The sequence below is a fragment of the Nerophis ophidion genome, linkage group LG06, assembly GCF_033978795.1.
Source record: "Nerophis ophidion isolate RoL-2023_Sa linkage group LG06, RoL_Noph_v1.0, whole genome shotgun sequence".
NCBI classification, from domain to species: Eukaryota; Metazoa; Chordata; class Actinopteri; order Syngnathiformes; family Syngnathidae; genus Nerophis; species Nerophis ophidion.
This window is the reverse complement of record NC_084616.1, coordinates 21,756,625-21,777,168: the sequence shown is the minus strand read 5'-3', so window position 1 is coordinate 21,777,168 and position 20,544 is coordinate 21,756,625. Positions and strand designations below refer to the sequence as shown.

At 41.4% G+C, this 20,544-nt stretch overlaps 2 protein-coding genes across 18 annotated transcripts in view; one reads left to right on the top strand and one right to left on the bottom strand.

Annotated features, from left to right (window-relative positions):
- The window catches only part of LOC133554377 (zinc finger protein 37-like), an 18,731-nt gene extending 6,060 nt beyond the window's left edge, over positions 1-12,671 (bottom strand). Inside the window, exons 1-5 of one of the 17 annotated variants that reach the window (XR_009807104.1) lie at positions 12,517-12,671; positions 12,099-12,159; positions 8,892-9,148; positions 3,916-4,045; positions 1-550 (exon numbers count right to left, since the gene is read on the bottom strand). The exon at positions 1-550 is cut by the window's left edge and continues 616 nt beyond it. Coding sequence is in view for 14 of the 17 variants with exons in the window: in XM_061903055.1 (XP_061759039.1) it covers positions 1-550; positions 8,892-9,117 (776 nt within the window). In the remaining 3 variants the exon portion in view is untranslated. Of the gene's footprint in view, positions 551-3,915; positions 4,046-8,504; positions 8,832-8,891; positions 9,149-12,098; positions 12,160-12,240; positions 12,367-12,516 lie in introns of those variants that run through there. The other 16 variants (XM_061903055.1, XM_061903063.1, XM_061903054.1 and 13 more) reach the window with 16 other exon arrangements.
- The window catches only part of LOC133554370 (zinc finger protein 180-like), a 130,523-nt gene that overhangs the window by 28,321 nt on the left and 81,658 nt on the right, over positions 1-20,544 (top strand). The window lies entirely within an intron of this gene.

The window sequence follows — 20,544 nt, the reverse complement described above, 5'->3', positions numbered from 1 at the left end:
CTTTTACCACATTCTGAGCAGGTAAAAGGTTTTTCTCCAGTGTGTATTTTCATGTGTACTTTTAGATTACCACAGTATTTAAACATTTTGTCACAGTGAGAACATGTAAAGCGTGTGTTGTCAGTGTGACATGTCTTATCTTTAGAGTCTTCATCATCAGTGTCAGGAGAGTGAGACGTTGTGTTGTCACTATCTGATAGTGGAGCTAAGATCTTGTCTGCTTGTGATCCTCCACAGTGGTCTCCATCAGCTTCTGTTGTCATGTGTTGAGTTGAGCTGCTGCTTGGAGGCTCCGCCTCTCTCTTCTCCTCACTTTCACCTTTGACCTCATCATCTTCACTCTTCACAATAACACCAATCACCGGGAAATCCTCCGACCATTCAAGATGGTTTCCCTCCTGACTGATGCTATGTTCCTCCTCTTCTTCTTTAATGTGGGAAGGCTGTGGGTCCTCCTCTTCTTCTTTAATGTGGGAAGGCTGTGGCTCCTCCTTCCCCATCCTTAAGCTCCACTCCTGTTGCTCAGGGAGAAGATATTCTTCACAGTTGTCTGCGAGACACGAGAAGACAAATGTTTGAGAAACATCCAGCTTTTCTCAGTCACACAATGCATTTAGTACGTTTACATGTACTTAAAGGCCTACTGAAACCCACTACTACCGACCACGCAGTCTGATAGTTTATATATCAATGATGAAATATTAACATTGCAACACATGCCAATACGGCCTTTTTAGTTTACTAAATTGCAATTTTAAATTTCCCGCAAGTTTTTTGTTGAAAACGTCGCGGAATGATGACGCGTGCGCGTGATGTCACAGACTGTCAGGAAACATTAGCGCTGCACCACTAGCGGCTAAAAGTCGTCTGCTTTAATCGCATAATTACACAGTATTCTGGACATCTGTTTTGCTGAATCTTTTGCAATTTGTCCATTTATTAATGGAGACCATAAAGAACAATGCTGTTGGTGGAAAGCGGTGGATTGCAGCTGTCGTTAGCACCGACACACAGCCGGCGTTTCTTTGTTTGTTGTGAAGCGGAGCGGTCAAGCGAACATGTTTTCTCTACGTCAACCAGCATGTTTTTGGATGGGAAAATTGTGATATATATCTTACCGGAGACATCATTGGATTATTCGTCGTCCTGCAGCAGCTGTCAAAAGAGGCAGCTGTGAGCTTGGCTCCTCGGCTTCCTTCTGAGACACTGCGTGTTCACCGCAGCCATCCGACCTCGAGGTATGTCTTTACAATCTCACTAAAACACTATTAAAACAATAAGCAGATAAGGGATCTTCCAGAATTATCCTAGTAAATGTGTCTAATTACACTAGAAACGATCACACTGCCCCCGCCCGGACCCGTCGCTTTTTAGTTTTTATTTATTTATTATTTTTTCTTGTCCTTCACTATCAATATCCTAATTCACAAATCTTTCATCCTCGCTCAAATTAATGGGAAATTGTCGTTTCTCGGTCCGAATTGCTTTTACTGCTGGTGGCTCCCATTAAAAACAATGTGAATATGTGTGGAGCCCTGCAACTCGTGACTTCACACGCACATACTTTCGGTAAAGGCAGGGCTTTTATATTAGCGACCAAAAGTTGCGAACTTTATCATCGATGTTCTCTACTAAATACTTTCAGCAAAAATATGGCAATATCGCGAAATGATCAAGTATGACACATAGAATGGACCTGCTATTCCCGTTTAAATAAGAACATCTCATTTCAGTAGGCCTTTAAGCAAACCAAGTAATTGTATGAACTTTCACGAAATCTCTGTGGCGGACAATCACGCAGATCTTTTACATTATTCACAGGAAAATAAAAACTAGCTAAGACGGGGGAACTTTTTACTAAATATGGGCCACATGGCCTAAAATGTATTTTGCGATAATATCTAATATAGAATTACTAATAAAAACATTTGAAAAGGAGTTACAAAGCCTCCTAATTTAGGTGCTTAAGTATGCAGTAACATTTTTCACAATTTCCACAATTATTTATTTGAACTATTATTAATCTACTTGCTACTTTATGGTTCTATCTACACTTCAGTTAAAATGTACTTATTCTTCCGTTTGATACTTTGCATTAGTTTTGGGTGACACCAAGAATCTGGGTTTGGATCCGACACCAAGCAGTTACAGGGGCGGTATCGGTCATACTAACGCTGATACTGATACTTCATCTTTTCAAAATCATCGAATGATTCAATTTTGATCACAATTATAAATCAGACAAACTAAAAATATAAACGCTTTTTCCACTATGGGTTCTGGTTTAAATCCTTTAGTTTTTTTACTTTTAAAGTCCTCCTGTGTCCATGGACTTATTTCCTGAGTTTGTAAACAACAAGGACAAAAATCAAAAGGTATCGTTATTGTCCATATTCAAATCAATCTGCCCACCTTTGTTTACATTCAAACACTCTAGCTTCCTGTTAGCAGTTAGCATATCGTCCTTGAAAGAACATAGTTCATTTGTCACCATGGAGACGAGGATTGCTGACTTAGAAGTGGCTTTACACTGTGGGGGGACGTTAGCTCGCAAGCAAGAATTCTGCATTACATGAAGGTCGAAGACGTGTTTGTTTGCTTCCATCCATCCATTTTCTACCGCTTATTCCCTTTCGGGGACGCGGGGGGCACTGGCGCCTATCTCAGCTGCTTGTCGCTCTTAAATTTGCAGACGCAGCTAGAATGTGTCATCAACGCTTTGAATCACGATAATAGCTAATTTGTCAGCTCGTTTGATATCATTTATATCGTAAATGAGCTACATTGCACAACATTACTGTTTACAGCAGGACTATTTAATTGTGGGCACCAGTCCTAATTGGGCCCTGGAACGACACCATATTCTTGGTTTTGAACTGATACACACATTTAAAAGTATTTAAGTGATTTGGCTGTATTGTAGGAACTTGGACCATGTAAACACATTAGCAGATCCTTGTGCTGACAATTTAATGTTCACTATTTAATAGGGGTGTAACGGTACACAAAAATTTCGGTTCGGTACGTACCTCGGTTTAGAGGTCACGGTTCGGTTTATTTTTGGTACAGTAAAAAAAAAAACAAATATACATTTTTTGGTTATTTATTTACCAAATTTGTAAACAAATTTGGTAAATAAATAACCTCTTTTCCTCTTGTTTGCCACATCCACGACTTGGGGTTTCTCAGTTATGGCACGTCGCCCGGGGGCGCCAGAGAACATTGGGAACACTATAATAATTCTGCCCACGTTAATCCACATTAAACTGCCTCAAATTGTTGCTTAGGTGAAATAAAATGACACAACTTTTCTTCTGCATATAAAAAGTGCAACATTAAATAGTTTCAAGTCAACTCATCATGCTTAATTTATTACAGCATTGGGGAAGCCTGTAGTTGATTTTTTATAATGTAAATGTTATATTTGTATCAACATGTGATAGCAGGGACCCTGCCATTCAAAACTAGGCTGCTAGATTACTAATGATTAATGTAACTATAGCTGAAAAATAGCACAATAGCAATAGGAGAGACTATTCATCCCTGAACACCATGGAGTTCATGTAGGCTTTATGATGCACTTACATTATTATATACACTATCAGAGACAGAAACTCTTCATTTAACATGTCCTTTTTTGCTGCTTCAACACAGCTCAATGAACACTGTCCGTAACACACACACACACACACACACACACACACACACACACACACACACACACACACACACACACACACACCGCAAAAATGAGCTACCGTTACGCTAAAAGCTAACTAGCCTTCACCTCAAGCCAGGACTGCGCGTGAGCTAAACGGCAGGTTGTTTCTAGAAGGTCAACGGGCTCATAGTGATGTTTAGAAAGTAGTTGACTTGGAAGTGTTTAGTATAACTTGGGGAGAATCCGTTGCTCACCTGCTAAACACATATCTGCTCGACGCTGAAGCGCTGACTAGATGCGCTCTGAATACGCACTGCTGATTGGCTTGTTATCGCTACGGTTGTAACCAATCAGATGGTTGTGTGGGAGGGACAATGCAGGGTGCTGTGTAGGAGACAGAGGCAGAACAGAGCGGAGCAGCTTGTTAAGACTTTAGCTTAGGTGGCTACTTCATATGTTCGTGTTGAACTCGTTCGGTACTCCTCCGCACCGAACCGGAACTCCCGTACTGAAACGGTTCAATACAAATACACGTACCGTTACACCCCTACTATTTAACAACCTCTTTCTCCTGACTAAAATAGAACAATACATGTCAAGTTGAGTTTAAATCCCCAGTTCTTTGCCCCAACTTCAAAAGGGCCTTTTCAAGTTGGGGAAAGGAACTGGGAAAGTTAAAGACAACTTGACAGTTGATGACGTGTTGTGTATGACCAGGAACTGAGGAGTCTCTTTGGGTTTGTTTTTCTAGTTGCTTGCTTTTTTTAAGCTTTTGTTTGTTTCATAAACAGGTTCGTCCTTCTTTGTTCTCAAAGCCCACATGCTGGTCTGTAGGCAAAATGGCCGTCCCTGCCAACTGACAGGAAGTTTGGTGAATTGTGATGTGGCGTATTGTGTTTTTCTGCCCCCTGCAGGTCTGAAGGGGTACAAGTAGATAATTTGAAATGATACTGAATGACTTCTGTGTTCTGTTAGTTGATGTGACACCTCCCACTCGACGTCTCGGTTCTTGAACCCAGAGAGGTCACACGAGTTCTTCAAGGTTGATGTTTATATTTGTTCTTCTACAGGTATTGGAACAATGATATGTCATACATCTCTGTGCAGAATTGAAAAAGGGATTTTTGTTTGGGTTTTCTTTGCTGACCCTCTTCAATCAGATTTCACAGTTGAGACAAAGTAACTGGGGAAGGTTCGGACATGTACATTTCTGTCGACGCCCTTTTTGTCAGTGTCGACACTGACGACTCTGGCAAGTTCATATTAACCCCTCAATGTATTTTGGTCGGCCAGCCAGACGATGTCTCCTGTTGCTGCATTCCTGTTTGTTGTATGCCACTTACTTCTGATGAATAGATTAGGCCCCGCCAACTGACTCCACTTCCTGCAGAACCGGTCAACTTCAGTTTGAATGGCTCTTAGCCTTTTGTAAGGGTAACCTTGAAATTCAAAGCTTCCCAAGTCTCCCCTGGGTCCTGCTCTCCCAAGCAAAAGAGAATTTGGGCTGATATACAAACCCTGTTTCCATATGAGTTGGGATATTGTGTTAGATGGAAATATAAACAAAAAAAAAAGGATTTGCAAATACTTTTCAACCCATATTCAGTTGAATGCACTACAAAGACAACATATTTGATGTTCAAACTCATAAACTTTATTCCTTATTTTACAAATAATAATTAACTTACAATTTCTTGGCTGCAACACGTGCCAAATTAGTTGGGAAAGGACATGTTCACCATTTTGTTACATCACATTTTTTTTAACAACACTAAATAAATGTTTGGGAATTGAGGAAATTAATTGTTGAAGCTTTGAAAGTGGAATTCTTTCACATTCTTGTTTTATGTAGAGCTTCAGTCGTTCAACAGTCCGGGGTCTCCGCTGTCTATTTTACGCTTCATAATGCGCCACAAATTTTTGATGTGAGACAGGTCTGGACTGCAGGCGGGCCAGGAAAGCACCCGCACTCTTTTTTTACGAAGCCACGCTGTTGTAACACTTTTTTTGCTGAAATAAGCAGGGGCGACCATGATAATGTTGCTTGGATGACAACATATGTTGCTCCAAAACCTGTATGGACCTTTCAGGATTAATGGTGCCTTCACAGATGTGTAAGTTACCCATGCCTTGGGCCCTAAACACCCCCATACCATCACAGATGCTGGCTTTTGACTTTTGCGCCTATAACAACCCGAATGGTTATTTTCCTCTTTGTTCTGGAGGACACCATATCCTCTGTTTCCAAATATAATTTGAAATGTGGACTCGTCAGACCACAGAACACCTTTCCATTTCTCATCAGTCCATCTTAGGTGAGCTCGGGCCCAGCCAAGCCGGCAGCGTTTCAGGATATTGTTGATAAATGGGTTTGGCTTTGCATAGTAGAGTTTTAACTTGCATTTACAGATGTAGTGACCAACTGTAGTTACTGACAGTGGTTTTATGAAGTGTTCCGAAGCCCGTGTGGTGATATCCTTTACACACTGATTTTGGTTTTTGATGCAGTACCGCCTGAGGGCTCAAAAGTCCGTAATATCATCGCTTACGTGCAGAGATTTCTCCAGATTCTCTGAACTTTTTAATGATTTTACGGACCGTAGATGGTAAAATCCCTAAATTACTTGCAATAGCTCGTTGAGAAATGTTGTTCTTAAACTGTTCGACAATTTGCTTACTAAGTGTTGACCCTCACCCCATCCTTGTTTGTGAATTACTTAGCATTTCAAGGAAGCTGCTTTTATACCCAATCATGGCACCCAACTATTCCCAATTAGCCTGCACACCTGTGGGATGCTCCATATAAGTGTTTGATGAGCATTCCTCAACTTTATCAGTATTTATTGCCACCTTTCCCAACTTCTTTGTCACGTGTTGCTGGCATCAAATTCTAAAGTTAATGATTATTTGCAAAAAAAATAATGTTTATCAGTTTGAACATCAAATATGTTGTCTTTGTAGCATATTTAACTGAATATGGGTTGAAAATGGTTTGCAAATCATTGTATTCTGTTTATATTTACATCTAACACAATTTCCCAACTCATATGGAAACGGGGTTTGTAGTTAACACAGTTTTCACTGCTTCGAGTCCTGCCACCTGTGGGTCTCTCATTGGCGAGGTTAGCAGTCATGTAGAGGAAGGTTTTGAACTTACTACAGGTTAAGCACCTGTCTCCTCAGAGGTTTTTCAGAGCCAGTTCACTGTGCGTACAGCAGCCTGTGCAGCTCCATTCCTGGTAGGGGAGTCGGCGGGGTGAAGTTTCCAGCTCCATGCTTGGAGGCTTCATTCTTAACTTTGAATGTTTCCAGCTGCACCAGAAAGGCACACAGTTTGTTAAGGGAAGGTCTGGCACCCAAAAAGTTTTTTCCAGGGTCTGACCACATATCCTTTGAACGTCCCCTCGGTGCTGTGAATCTCTTGTAGGCCAACAGGAAACCTTCAGATGACTGGTCACTTACGACATCTGCGTGTAGAGCTCTTGATGCCATGCAGCAGAAGACTACCCCCATACCTTGAGCCTTGTTTTCTTCTTCACCTCATCCTTCACTTCGTAAAGGCCAAACAGATCCACTGTTGTGTATTGAAATAGTCTGGCTGGTGTTGTCCGCTCGGATGGGAGGTCACTCATGATTTGTTGGCATTTTTTAGCTCTGGCCTTTCTGCATGTCACACAGCTATCTACAATCTTCTGAACCAGTTTTCGGCCTTTTATGACCCATGCTTTCTTCCTCATACGCAAGAGTGTACCTGCTTTTTCTTCATGGTTTGCATTGTGAGCTTGTTGTGCCAGAAGAGAGGATATCCACCCATCACAAGGTGAGATTGGTACAGCAGTTTTGTCATCATTAAAGATCTGAAATCTTCCTCCACAGACCAAGAGTCCAGTCTCTGCATCTTCGTATACAGCAAGTCTGTTGAGGGTGGTGTCTTGGAAGGATGCACCTTCTTGAGCTGCAAGGAAGAGGTCTCTCTGTGAATCTTTATACTCACTTATTGTAAGTACAGCTTGTGTTAGGAAGGGATAGTAGTTATTTTAGAATTGGGACACGATAGACAGATTCCGATTCAGCTTGTTTGGCTCTGGACTTGATGTCTTCTGACGAAAGTCTCTCCCACTTTGGCTTACTTGTGGGTAGGGTTTTTATTCCCCCAATACTCTTTTCCATTGTATTGCAGCTCTCCATACCCAGGCAACAACTCTGATCACCTTGGTTAGGCTGCTGAACTTCCTAATATTAGTCAATCAATTCTTTCAATGCAGATTCAGCCGGTTGTCTTTGGGTTTTAGTCTTGGGCTCTTTTCCATCTTTGGTGCCTTGTGGAGCATCATGGTCTCTTTTGCCTGTGATTTCTGTTCAATTACTTGGTCCAGTAGATGGCGCACTGCATCCGTCTTTCTTTACCTGTGATCTGGTCAGTGCTGCTGCGGAGGATTTCCTTTGGAGTTTGTTAATTCCTTCTCTGGCCTAGGCAGCATCTTCTTTGGCAGACATTTTCGACCACTCTTCCACAGGCAGCTTTAGAAATGCAGGTCCATTCTGCCATACAGAATCCTTTTGGAGGTCCTCTGGAGCTGCATCTCTTGTTAGGATGTCTGCAACATTGATGTCTCGCTGGACTTACCACCAGTCATCAGTGGATGTGGTTGGTGGCAGTGGCGGCGATGACCAGGAAGAACGCGGAGTTGGAATATAATTAGAACACTTTATGTACATATTTATATAATATTTACATATTTATATAATATGTAACTACTCCATTCACAGACAGAGTCCCATTGCTTTTATGAGCGGTCGAGCGAGTCAAAAGCAGAATAAAAAAGAAAAAAGAAAAAAAATGTTTTATTTATTTATCTTTATTTTTTTGTGGCAGCCGTAATTCTTTCGTGACGGGCCGCCACAAATAAATGACTGTGTGGGAACCCCTGCAATTACAATGCTGCTATTACTTGGTTAATATACAGGTCACTACGAGTAAATAGGAGTATTGTTGGTGATTTTTGGATGTTTTGTTAGAGGGCGTTATGGGCACAATAGTGTACTCCAATTACCTGTAATGTTAGCCGCCTTGTACTAGCAGTTTTTTATACTATACAGCATGCACAAAAAAGAGAATGGTCATGTTAAAAAGCAAGTATATTTCCATCCTGAGAGAGAATGTAGGACCCTGGATGAAAATCAGATTTTACAAACATTGTATTGGATGACATCTGGATGTTGTGCTTACTTGGACTGTGATGAAGGTGTGAGGACTCAGGTGGTTTGTCTTCATGGTATTCAGACTTAACAGAGACAACAGTCAGTGGAAACTTGATGAGATCAGCCACCTCCTGCCCTGGAAAACACTCTCCCCCCCGAGTAACCCAGAGATCCTCCTCTTCCTCTTTAATGTGGGGAGGCTGTGGATCCTCCTGCCTCAAAGAGAAGCCCCACCCTGCTGCTGAAGGGGACATTCTTCTTGACGACCATTCATCTGGTGGACGTCTGCAAGACAACACAAACCTTAACTCAGATGTGCCAAATATTTTTTAGACTTTCAAATATAATGTATTCCAAGTGGTCCGACAGAAGTTGTGTTGATGTTCTTCTACACATGGAATAATCATAATGTATTGATTACTATTAAATGTGTAATTGATCTTGTTTTCTACATTTTCATTAATTATTGATCAAAATTAACCGTTTGGCCCTCTTTCTGGGGCAAACCGGGCTTGTTGATGAAGGACGGCCTTCACCCTAACCAGGAAGGTGCCATCATCTTGTCTAGGAACATAGATTATTGTTTGAATCACACTTGACTAACTACACTATAGCAAGCCCGGTCGCAGGCAATTACAGTGTCTGTTAGTCCGGGTGAGGAGTCAGTTAAGCTAGAACTAGCTAGCGCCAGGCTGGAAAATACCTGGACACATAGCATTTCTCCAAGAATAATACAGAACTCACATCATGTTTTTACTGCAGTGACTGTGCCAGAGGTGGACATGCATTCACGGAGGTGGCAAATTATGACACGTTCAGTGTATCGCAGCACCAAGCAAAATATCTGTAGATTCCCATGATATCAATTCCTAGATATTAGTTAAAGCACACTATGCAAAAAAAAAAAAAAACAACAACATTTTTAATATTACTACTGCGGATAACTTTAACAAAAAATATTTAAAACAGCCCACTACCTACAATATGGGCTTTTTAAACATAATATCATTGTCTCCCAAAACGTTATTAGTTAATGAGGGCATTAGAAACAACAATCTTAACGTCATTGGTCTCGGCGAAACCTGGTTCACACCAGACACATTTTTTGTGGGCGGGTCGCACTAATGTACAATGAAAACCTTAACTTTAACCCTACCCTAAGTAATAAATATAAATTATTTGAGTTGCTTACTATGAGGTCTGTCGCACCGCTTCCTCTCTACCGCCTCCCTGGGCTCAATTCAAACTTTATCAGTGAATTCTCAGAGTTTGTCGCTGATCTAAAGACTCACGTCGACAATATAATTATAATGTGGGACTTTAGTATCCATATGAATACCCCATCAGACCCTCTCACAATATTATGTTAGATCCACTCGACGTCCACTGCACCATTCATCCACGCGGTCTCGTCCAAGGTTTCTCATTGTTATCTCATTGGGTTGAGTTTTTTCTTGCCCTGATGTGGGATCTGAGCCGAAGATATTGTTGTGGCTTGTGCAGCCCTTTGAGACATATTCTTCTTTTGGTTTATGCTTTCTATGTGATTTTGGTGTGGTTCTTGTATATTTAAAAAATGTTCATGGTCAAAATCGTGGAAATACCATGTTTCCTGATCAAAACAATGCAGAAGATGAGAAGTGAGGCAGACACAGGCAGTGCCTCCACGGCTAAACACAGTGTGTAATGGGCGTGTGCGTGCGAGGGGGCACATGCTTGTTGCCACGTGGAAAAGGCAGGTCTTGAGGCAGCAAGTACCTCTGCTTCAGGGTAGGGGGCGATATATTGTCAACTTGCAGTTCAACGCCTCAGCAGTACTCCAACTCGCCACACTGGGAGAAGTGGGGGCGCTCAAGCTAACAGACACAGGTCTCTCCAGCGGAAGCCAGGATTTTTTTAATTTTATTTGATTTTTTAACTGTATTTAAAACAACCATGGCATTTTTATTAGAGTAAGCCAGCATTTTCGGGTGTTTTTTGTCGGATGCAAAAATATTGTTTCTTGGAATGAAATTGAATTAAATGAATGTTTCTGCCAATATGGAGGACTATATACTGTATCCAAGATGAAACTGGACTTTAAAGGCCTACTGAAACCCACTACTACTGACCACGCAGTCTGATAGTTTATATATCAATGATGAAATATTAACATTGCAACACATGCCGATACCGCCGTTTTAGTTTACCAAATTGCAATTCCCGAGGAGTTTCTTGTTGAAAACGTCGCGGAATGATGAAGCGTGCGCGTGATGTCACCGACTGTCAGGAAACATTAGCACAGCACCATTTGCGGCTAAAGTCGTCTCTTTTCATCGCGCAATTAAACAGTATTCTGGACATCTGTGTTGCTGAATCTTTTGCAATTTGTTCAATTAATAATGGAGAAGTCAAAGCAAAAAGATGGAGTTGGGAAACTTTAGCCTTTAGCCACACAAACACACGGTGATTCCTTGTTTAAAATTCCCGGAGGTGAAGCTTTACTATGGATCAGAGTGGTAAAGCCGGCAAGTTTCGGAGAGAACATTTTGTTAAAAAGTCGCCTCTTACTGGAGATCTGTGGAGTTTGCGCCGTCCTTGTATCTGCTGTGACTTCCCTCAGACACTGGCCTCAACACACCCGTGGACACACCCCTCCGACCATCAGGAACTATTTAATCTCACTAAGACACTAGCAACACAATAAAAAGATAAGGGATTTCCCAGAATTATCCTAGTAAATGTGTCTAAAAACATCTGAATCTGTCCCAATGCAATCGCCTTTTTTTTTAACTTTATTTTTTATTTATTTATTTTTTTCTAGTCCTTCGCTGTCAATATCATCATCCACGAATCTTTCATCCTCGTTCAAATTAATGGGGAAATTAGAGTTTTCTCGGTCCGAATAGCTCTTGTTGCTGGAGGCTCCCGTTATGAACAACGTGAGGACGTGAGGAGCCCTCACCCTTGTGACGCCATCGCCTGCGACTTCCGGTAAAGGCAAGGCTTTTTTATCAGCACCAAAAGTTGCAAACTTTATCGTCGATGTTCTCTACTAAATCCTTTCAGCAAAAATTAAATAAGAAAATCTAATTTCAGTAGGCTTTTAAGACCAAATAAATGCGGTCATACAAAGTATGTTTTCATGGAGGATAGCTATTGCTGCTTCAGATGATACAAATACAGAAAGGTAAAATGCACTCACAATACTTGATTTATTTTGTTAAAAGCAAAGATAAAATTGTGTATGCCTCACCTGGTGTTTAGTTCACCGCACGTCACCGAGTATTCCAGACTTCAATTACGTCCATTCCTTTCTAGTAACAAATATTTAATGATGTTAAGCATGACTGTACGAAACAGCAAAAAAGCAGTTGAAGTATTAAAGAAGTCAATACAATTCTCATACAGCCTGCGATGCGGCGACTTGTCCAGGGTGTACGCCGCCTACCGCCCGAATGCAGCTGGGATAGGCTCCAGCGACCCCAAAAGGGACAAGTGGTAGAAAATGGATGGATGTAATTCTCATAGAGAAAATATAAAATACACTCCTCAAAAAACGCTTACATTTTCTACATAGGCCTGTTAGCGGGCTAATGCTAGCACGTTGGCTTCGAACAACATATCAGGTAAATAACAGAAATAGTATAAAAAATATGTATCATTTATATTACCTCATTAGCCGCATGTACAAGAGGGATGTCAAATATGTTCTTCCAATTGTTACACCAGCAACTCTTAAATGTGACTTTTTGTTCTGTGGCTTGGTGAAGCAAGTGTGCACCATTCACTATTGTCCCCGTGAAACACGTGTTTGGCGAACATTTGTTCCACGGTACACATGTAGGACGTTTAATAGAGTAAACACCGTTGATAATTGTTTGTATCCGGATACATTAGTCAGAGTGGATATATATATATATATATATACATATATATATATATATATATATATATATATATATATATATATCCGACCGGGTCGGGGGTGGGACGGAGGCGTGGTTGGGGCGGGGGGGGGGGGGGGGGGGGTACGTAGTTAAGAGGGGAGGAGTATAATTCACCAACTCAAGTATTTCATATATATATATATATATATATATATATATATATATATATATATATATACATGTCTTGATTGGATTATCCAGAGAATAGTGTTCGATACTGTGGTAGAACGCAATATGTATGTGTGGGAAAAATCATACATATATATATATATATATATATATATATATATATATATATATATATATATATATATATATATATATATATACACAAAGTAAAGGATTCCCCAAGCAGCAGCTCAACTCAACACATGACAACAGAGGCTGATGGAGACCACTGTGGAGGATCACAAGCAGACAAGATCTTATAAGATTGCTAAGATAGCTCCACTATATGATAGTGACGACACGTCTCACTCCCCTGACAATGATGATGAAACCTCAAAAGATGATAAGACATGTCACACTGACAACACACACTTGACATGTTCTCACTGTGACAAAACTTTTAGTTGCCGTGGTAATCCAAACACATGAGAATACACACTGGAGAAAACTCTTTTTCCTGTTCATCCATCCATCCATCCATTTTCTACCGCTTATTCACTTTCGGGGTCGCGGGAGGCGCTGGCGCCTATCTCAGCTACAATCGGGCGGAAGGCGGGGTACACCCTGGACAAGTCGCCACCTCATCGCAGGGCCAACACAGATAGACAGACAACATTCACACTCACATTCACACACTAGGGACCATTTAGTGTTGCCAATCAACCTATCCCCAGGTGCATGTCTTTGGAAGTGGGAGGAAGCCGGAGTACCCGGAGGGAACCCACGCATTCACGGGGAGAACATGCAAACTCTACACAGAAAGATCCCGAGCCTGGATTTGAACCCAGGACTGCAGGACCTTCGTATTGTGAGGCAGACGCACTAACCCCTCTGCCACCGTGAATATTTGGACGAAAAAATGTGTTGAATTTACACATGAAAACACACACTGGAGAAAAAGCCTTTTTCATGTTCAGTATGTGGTAAAGGTTTTGTTCAAAGAGGTGATCTGAAAGTACACATGAGAAAACACACGGGAGAAAAAACTTTTTCATGTTCAGAATGTGGTAAGGGTTTTATGGAAAGTGGTACGTTGAAAACACACATGATAATACACATGAGAGAAAAAACGTTTTCATGTTCAGAGTGTGGTAAAGGTTTTACAAAAAGTCATGAGTTGAAAGTACACGTGAGAACACACACCGGAGAAAAAACGTTCATTTGCTCATAATGTAGTAAAAGATTCACCCAGAAGACAAATTTGGTAAGACACACAAGAATACACACTGGAGAAAAAACTTTTATCTGTTCGGTATGTGGTAAAGGTTTTACACAAAGGGACACTTTGAATGCACATACAATAATACACAGTAGAGAGAAAGTGTTGAGTTGCAGTATGTGTGGTGAAAGATTCTCTTCTAAGTACTAGTGTAAGAAACACAAGTGTGCTGGTGAGTACAGCTGCAGCAAATGAATGAATGAATCAATCAATCAATCAATGTTTATTTATATAGCCCTAAATCACAAATGTCTCAAAGGACTGTACAAACCACTACGACTGCGACATCCTCGGAAGAACCCACATAAGGGCAAGGAAAACTCACACCTAGTGGGCAAGTAGAATTCACACCCAGTGGGACGCCAGTGACAATGATTAATATGAGAACCTTGGAGAGGACCTCAAATGTGGGCAAACCGTGTAGTATCAAAACGAGAGAAACTATATTGGATATTTGCAGTATCCGCCGTATATACAGTCGTATCTGTGTTAATATATATGAAGATTCAGGATTTGAAATAAACTGTCAAATGTCCTTTAAATTTAAACAATTTGTTGTGCATTGTTAAATGTTAGAAAATCCCATTTGATGGAGGGTTGTGACATTGACGAGCAAACACAATCTATTGACTGGCTCATCAACATGAATCATGTTCAACTAATTAGGCTCTCCTCTCTGCTCTGACTGCAGTTGGAACTACTGTCCACATGACCACCTTTATAAAGGGGCTCGTGGCAGCACCCTCTGCTCAAAGACGACATAAACTGCAGCCTCCTGACTTTTTTCATTTCTCCAAAACATCCCTACTAATGAGCCTACTAGTCTGGGTGAGGAGTCAGTGAAGTTAGAACAAGTTTTTTTCTGCTATGACGGTGTCAGAGTTGGACATGCGCTCTACTAAGGTGGGAAATTATAATGCGTTCAGTTTATCGCAGCACCAAGCAAACAATCGGAAAATTCCCGTCACATCCATTCCTAGATATGGTCGTAATTATTTTAAGTGCACTACGCATAATAAACGCAACATTATTAATAGTGCTACTACGGATCATTTGATCAAAAACTCCTTAAAACAGCCCACTACATACTATAATATGGGCTTTTTAAACATAAGATCATTGTCTCCCAAAACGTTATTAGTTAATGAAGTCATTGGAGACAACAATCTTACGTCATCGGTCTCAGCGAAACCTGGCTTAAACAAGACGACATTTTTGCACTAAATGAGGCATCTCCTCCTAACTATACGAATGCGCATATTGCCCGTCCCCTTAAAAGGTGTGTGGGGGGGGGTTGCACTAATATACAACGAAAACTTTAACCTTAGTCCTAACCTAAATAATAAATATAAATCCTTTGAGGTGCTCACTATGAGGTCTGTCACACCGCTGCTGCCTCTGTACCTGGCTGTTATCTACTGCCCCCCAGGGCCCTATTCGGACTTTTTCAATGAATTGTCAGAGTTTGTTGCTGATCTAGTGACGCACGCCGATAATATAATTATAACGGGGACTTTATTATCCATATGAATACCCCATCGGACCCACCGTGCGTGGCCCTCCAGACTATAATTGATAGCTGTGGTCTTACACAAATAAATGAACCCACGCATTGTAACGGTAATACGTTAGACTTAGTGCTTGTCAGGGGTATCACCGTTTCCAAAGTTATGGTACTCCCGTGTACTAAAGTAATGTCCGATCATTACCTTATAAAATTCGAGGTTCAGACTCATGTTTGGCAGGCTAATAATAATAATAACTGCTATAGCTATATTAATGCTGCCACAACGACAACCCTTGCTGGCCTACTGCCCTCGGTAATAGCACCATTCCCAAATTATGTGGGCTCTATTGATAACCTCACTAAGTTAAAAAAAAAAGCTCCAAAAAGGCATACCCCATGGTTTACAGAAGAAACTAGAGCTCAGAAATGATCATGTAGAAAGCTGGAACGCAAATGGCGCGCGACTAAACTTGAGGTTTACCATCAAGCATGGAGTGATAGTTTAATAACTTGTAAACGCATGCTTACCTTAGCTAAAGCTAAATATTACTCAAATCCCATCCGCCTTAATATAAACGATCCGAAATTTCTGTATAGTACGGTAGCATCGCTAACCCAACAAGGGACTCCTTCCAGTAGCTCCACCCACTCGGCAGATGACATTATGAAATTCTTTAATAAGAAAATTGAACTCATTAGAAAGTAGATTAAAGACAATACGTCCCAGCTACAACTGGGTTCCATTAACACAGATACGACTGTATATACGGCTGATACTGCCCTCCAAAATAGTTGATCTCATTTTGATAAAATAACATTAGAAGAATAGTTACAACATGTAAATGGAATAAAACAAACAACATGTTTACTTGAACCACTTCCTGGGAAACTTATCAAGGAGCTCTTTGTATTATTAGGTCCATCAGTGCTAAATATTATAAACTTATCACTTTCCTCTGGCACTGTTCCCCTAGCATTCAAAAAAGCGGTTATTCATCCTCTTCTTAAAAGACCTAACCTCGATCCTGACCTCATGGTAAACTACCGACCGGTGTCTCACCTTCCCTTTATTTCAAAAATCCTCGAAACAATCGTTGCGGAGCAGCTAAATGAACACTTAGCGTCTAACAATCTATGTGAAACCTTTCAATCCAGTTTCAGGGCAAATCACTGTACGGAGACAGCCCTCGCGAAAAAGACTAATGATCCATTGCTAACGATGGATTCTGATGCGTTGTCTATGTTGCTACTCCTCGATCTTAGCGCTGCTTTCGATACCGTCGATCATATTATTTTATTAGAGCGTATCAAAACACAAATTGGTATGTCAGACTTAGCCCTGTCTTGGTGTAACTCTTATCTTACTGACAAGATGCGGTGCGTCTCCCATAACATTGTGACCTCGGACTAATGTTAAGGTAACGTGTGGAGTTCCACAGGGTTCGGTCTTTGGCCCTGCCCAATTAGCATCTACATGCTGCCGCTAGGTGACATCATACGCAAATACGGTGTTAGCTTTCACTGTTATGCTAATGACACCCAACTCTACATGCCCCTAAAGCTGACCAACATGCCGGATTGTAGTCAGCTGGAGGCGTGTCTTAATGAAATTAAACAATGGATGTGCGCTAACTTTTTGCAACTCAACGCCAAAAAAACGGAAATGCTGATTATTGGTCCTGCTAGACACCGACCTCTATTTAATAATAGAACTTTAACATTTAGATAGATAGATAGATAGATAGATAGATAGATAAATAGATAGATGGATAGATAGATAGATAGATGGATGGATAGATAGATGGATAGATGGATAGATGGATAGATAGATAGTACTTTATTGATTCCTTCAGGAGAGTTCCTTCAGGAAAATTAAAATTCCAGCAGCAGTGTACAGAGTTGAGATCAATTTAAATAAAAGTAAAAAGTAAATAATGGGGGTTTAAATGGAAACAAAATAGAGAAATATTACAATAAGAATACAAAATAAAAAGCAACAATGGGAAGAAAAATATAACAGTAGAATAAGAATATAACAAGACAAAGTAGGCAGTAGTGACCATGTTATGAAAAGGTGTTGCATTGTTATTGTTTTGCATCCCCTGTCATCCTAGTACCCCCCGCCCCCCGCCCCAGAGAGGAGTTGTACAGTCTAATGGCGTGTGGGACAAAGGAGTTTTTGAGTCTATTAGTCCTGCACTTGGGATGAAGCAGTCTAGCACTGAACAGGCTCCTCTGGCTACTGATAACGCTATGCAGAGGGTGACTGGCATCATCCAGGATGCTCACTAGTTTGTCAACAGTCCTCTTCTCTACCAACGTCACCAGTGAGTCCAGTTTTTTTTTCCGATTGTAGAACCGGCCCGCCTGATCAGTTTCTCAAGTCTGGAGCTGTCCTTCATAGATGTACTGACCCCCAGCACACTACCATGTAAAACAGAACACTGGCAACCACAGACTGGTAGTACATCCACAGGAGTTTTTTTTTACAAATGTTGAAGGAGTGCAGTCTCCTGAGGAAGTACAGCCTGCTCTGTCCTTTCTTGTACTGGTGGTCCGTGTTAACAGTCCAGTCCAGCTTATTGTCCACCCAAACCCCGAGGTACTTGAATGAGTTTGACAACTAAACAGTTAAACAAGGCGACTCGGTAAAGAATCTGGGTATTATCGTCGACCCAACTCTCTCGTTTGAGTCACACATTAAGATTGTTACTAAAACGGCCTTCTTTCATCTCCGTAATATCGCTAAAATTCGCTCCATTTTGTCCACTAGTGACGCCGAGATCATTATCCATGCGTTTGTTACGTCTCGCCTCGATTACTGTAACGTATTATTTTCGGGTCTCCCCATGTCTAGTATTAAAAGATTACAGTTGGTACGAAATGCGGCTGCTAGACTTTTGACAAGAACAAGAAAGTTTGATCATATTACGCTTATACCGGCTCACCTGCACTGGCTTCCTGTGCACTTAAGATGTGATTTTAGGTTTTACTACTTACGTATAAAATACTACACGGTTTAGCTCCAGCCTATCTTGCCGATCGTAGTGTACCATATGTCCCGGCAAAAAATCTGCGTTCAAAGGACTCCGGCTAATTAGTGATTTCCAGAGCCCCAAAAAAGTCTGCGGGCAATAGAGCGTTTTCCGTTCGGGCTCCAGTACTCTGGAATGCCCTCCCGGTAACAGTTTGAGATGCCACCTCAGTAGAAGCATTTAAGTCTCACCTTTAAAACTCATTTGTATACTCTAGCCTTTAAATAGACCCCCTTTTTAGACCAGTTGATGTGCCGTTTCTTTTCTTTTTCTCCTCTGTCCCACTCTCCCTTGTGGAGGGGGCCTGGTCCGGTGGCCATGGATGAAGTACTGGCTGTCCAGAGTCGGGACCCAGGACGGATCGCTCGTCCAGAGTCGGGACACAGGATGGACCGCTCGCTTGTGTATTGGCTGGGGACATCTCTGCGCTGCTGATCCGCCTCCGCTTGGGATGGTTTCCTCTTGGCTCCACTATGGACGGGACTCTCGCTACTGTGTTGGATCCACTTTGGACTGGACTCTCATAGTTCTGTTGAATCCACTATGGATTGAACTTTCACAGTATCATATGCGGTCCTCTCCAAGATTTCTCATAGTCATCATTGTCACTGTCACCGACGTCCCACTGGGGTGAGTTTTCCTTGCCCTTATGTGGGCTCTACCGAGGATGTCGTTGTGGTTTGTGTTGTGGTTTGTGCAGCCGTTTGAGACACTAGTGATTTAGGGCTATATAAATAAACATTGAATGATAGACCTACCAACTCGGCGCATAAAAAGTGCAGATGGCCTTAAAACACCACAACAGTCAGGCACCATTTGAGGGTACCCAAAATAAAGACTCGACATACAAAGAAATTCAATCGGAGCAGAAACATAGAAGGAAACGGGATTAAAACCCGATGATAACCGCCCATTGAAAATACGTGGGTATGGTTAGTAGCTACTATTAGCAAACAGATGGACTTACCAACAAGGCGGAATATCTTAATATCGACACACTCTCTCCTCGCAACTCGGCCCTGATGGTCGGCATCAATAAGTTTACAATTAGTTGTGAAATGTTGGACGGTTGTTTTTACGATATGCAGGCAAACGACAACTTTAAAGCATACCGGCTTAGCTACGGCACCTGGCAGCCATCTTGGTATAGACGGTCACCGCCACTCTCTCACGAATGTTGGTGCGTGCGCACCAGCAGCAGACGGTACGGAAAAAAAAAAAAAAAAAAGTCTTCCTCACGGTGTCTGCGCACGGAGGCCATCTTTGAAGTGGTTTGCAGCGCAGCGGTTCTTTGAAGGCTGATAAAATCAAAATCGTAGCAGTAATTAAAACTCCTTCATCAACTTTTAATCAGAAGAGTTCAATCTCTCTCCTGTGGTAGTTTGAAGTCGACACGACAAACGCGCTCAGAGGAGATAATGTTTGAAAAAAGGTGATCGTTTTTTACAAACTTCTGTTTTGAAGGGGGAATTGCAAACTTCATGTTGATCTTTTCTGGGGGTTGTCAACATATGAAATATAGGTCTAAGTGAGACCTACATAGTAGTACTAATGTCTCTACAAGATTCCTACTGGAAGTTACAGGCAGTTTTGTCTGTGTTTTATTCCTAGGGGGCGCTAGAGCGCAATTTTCAGTTTTGGGGTTAGGTTGTTTCTTTTATTAGATCGCAATTTTTGACAGTCCTGATGTGTGTGTCCAGTCTGGTGAGTTTTGAAGCATGTTTAGGGGGTCAAAATGCAGCTCAAAGAGGCAAAGGTGAATGTTTTTACACAACTTTTGTTTTGAAGGGGGAATTGCAAACTTCCTGTTGATTTTTGCAAAA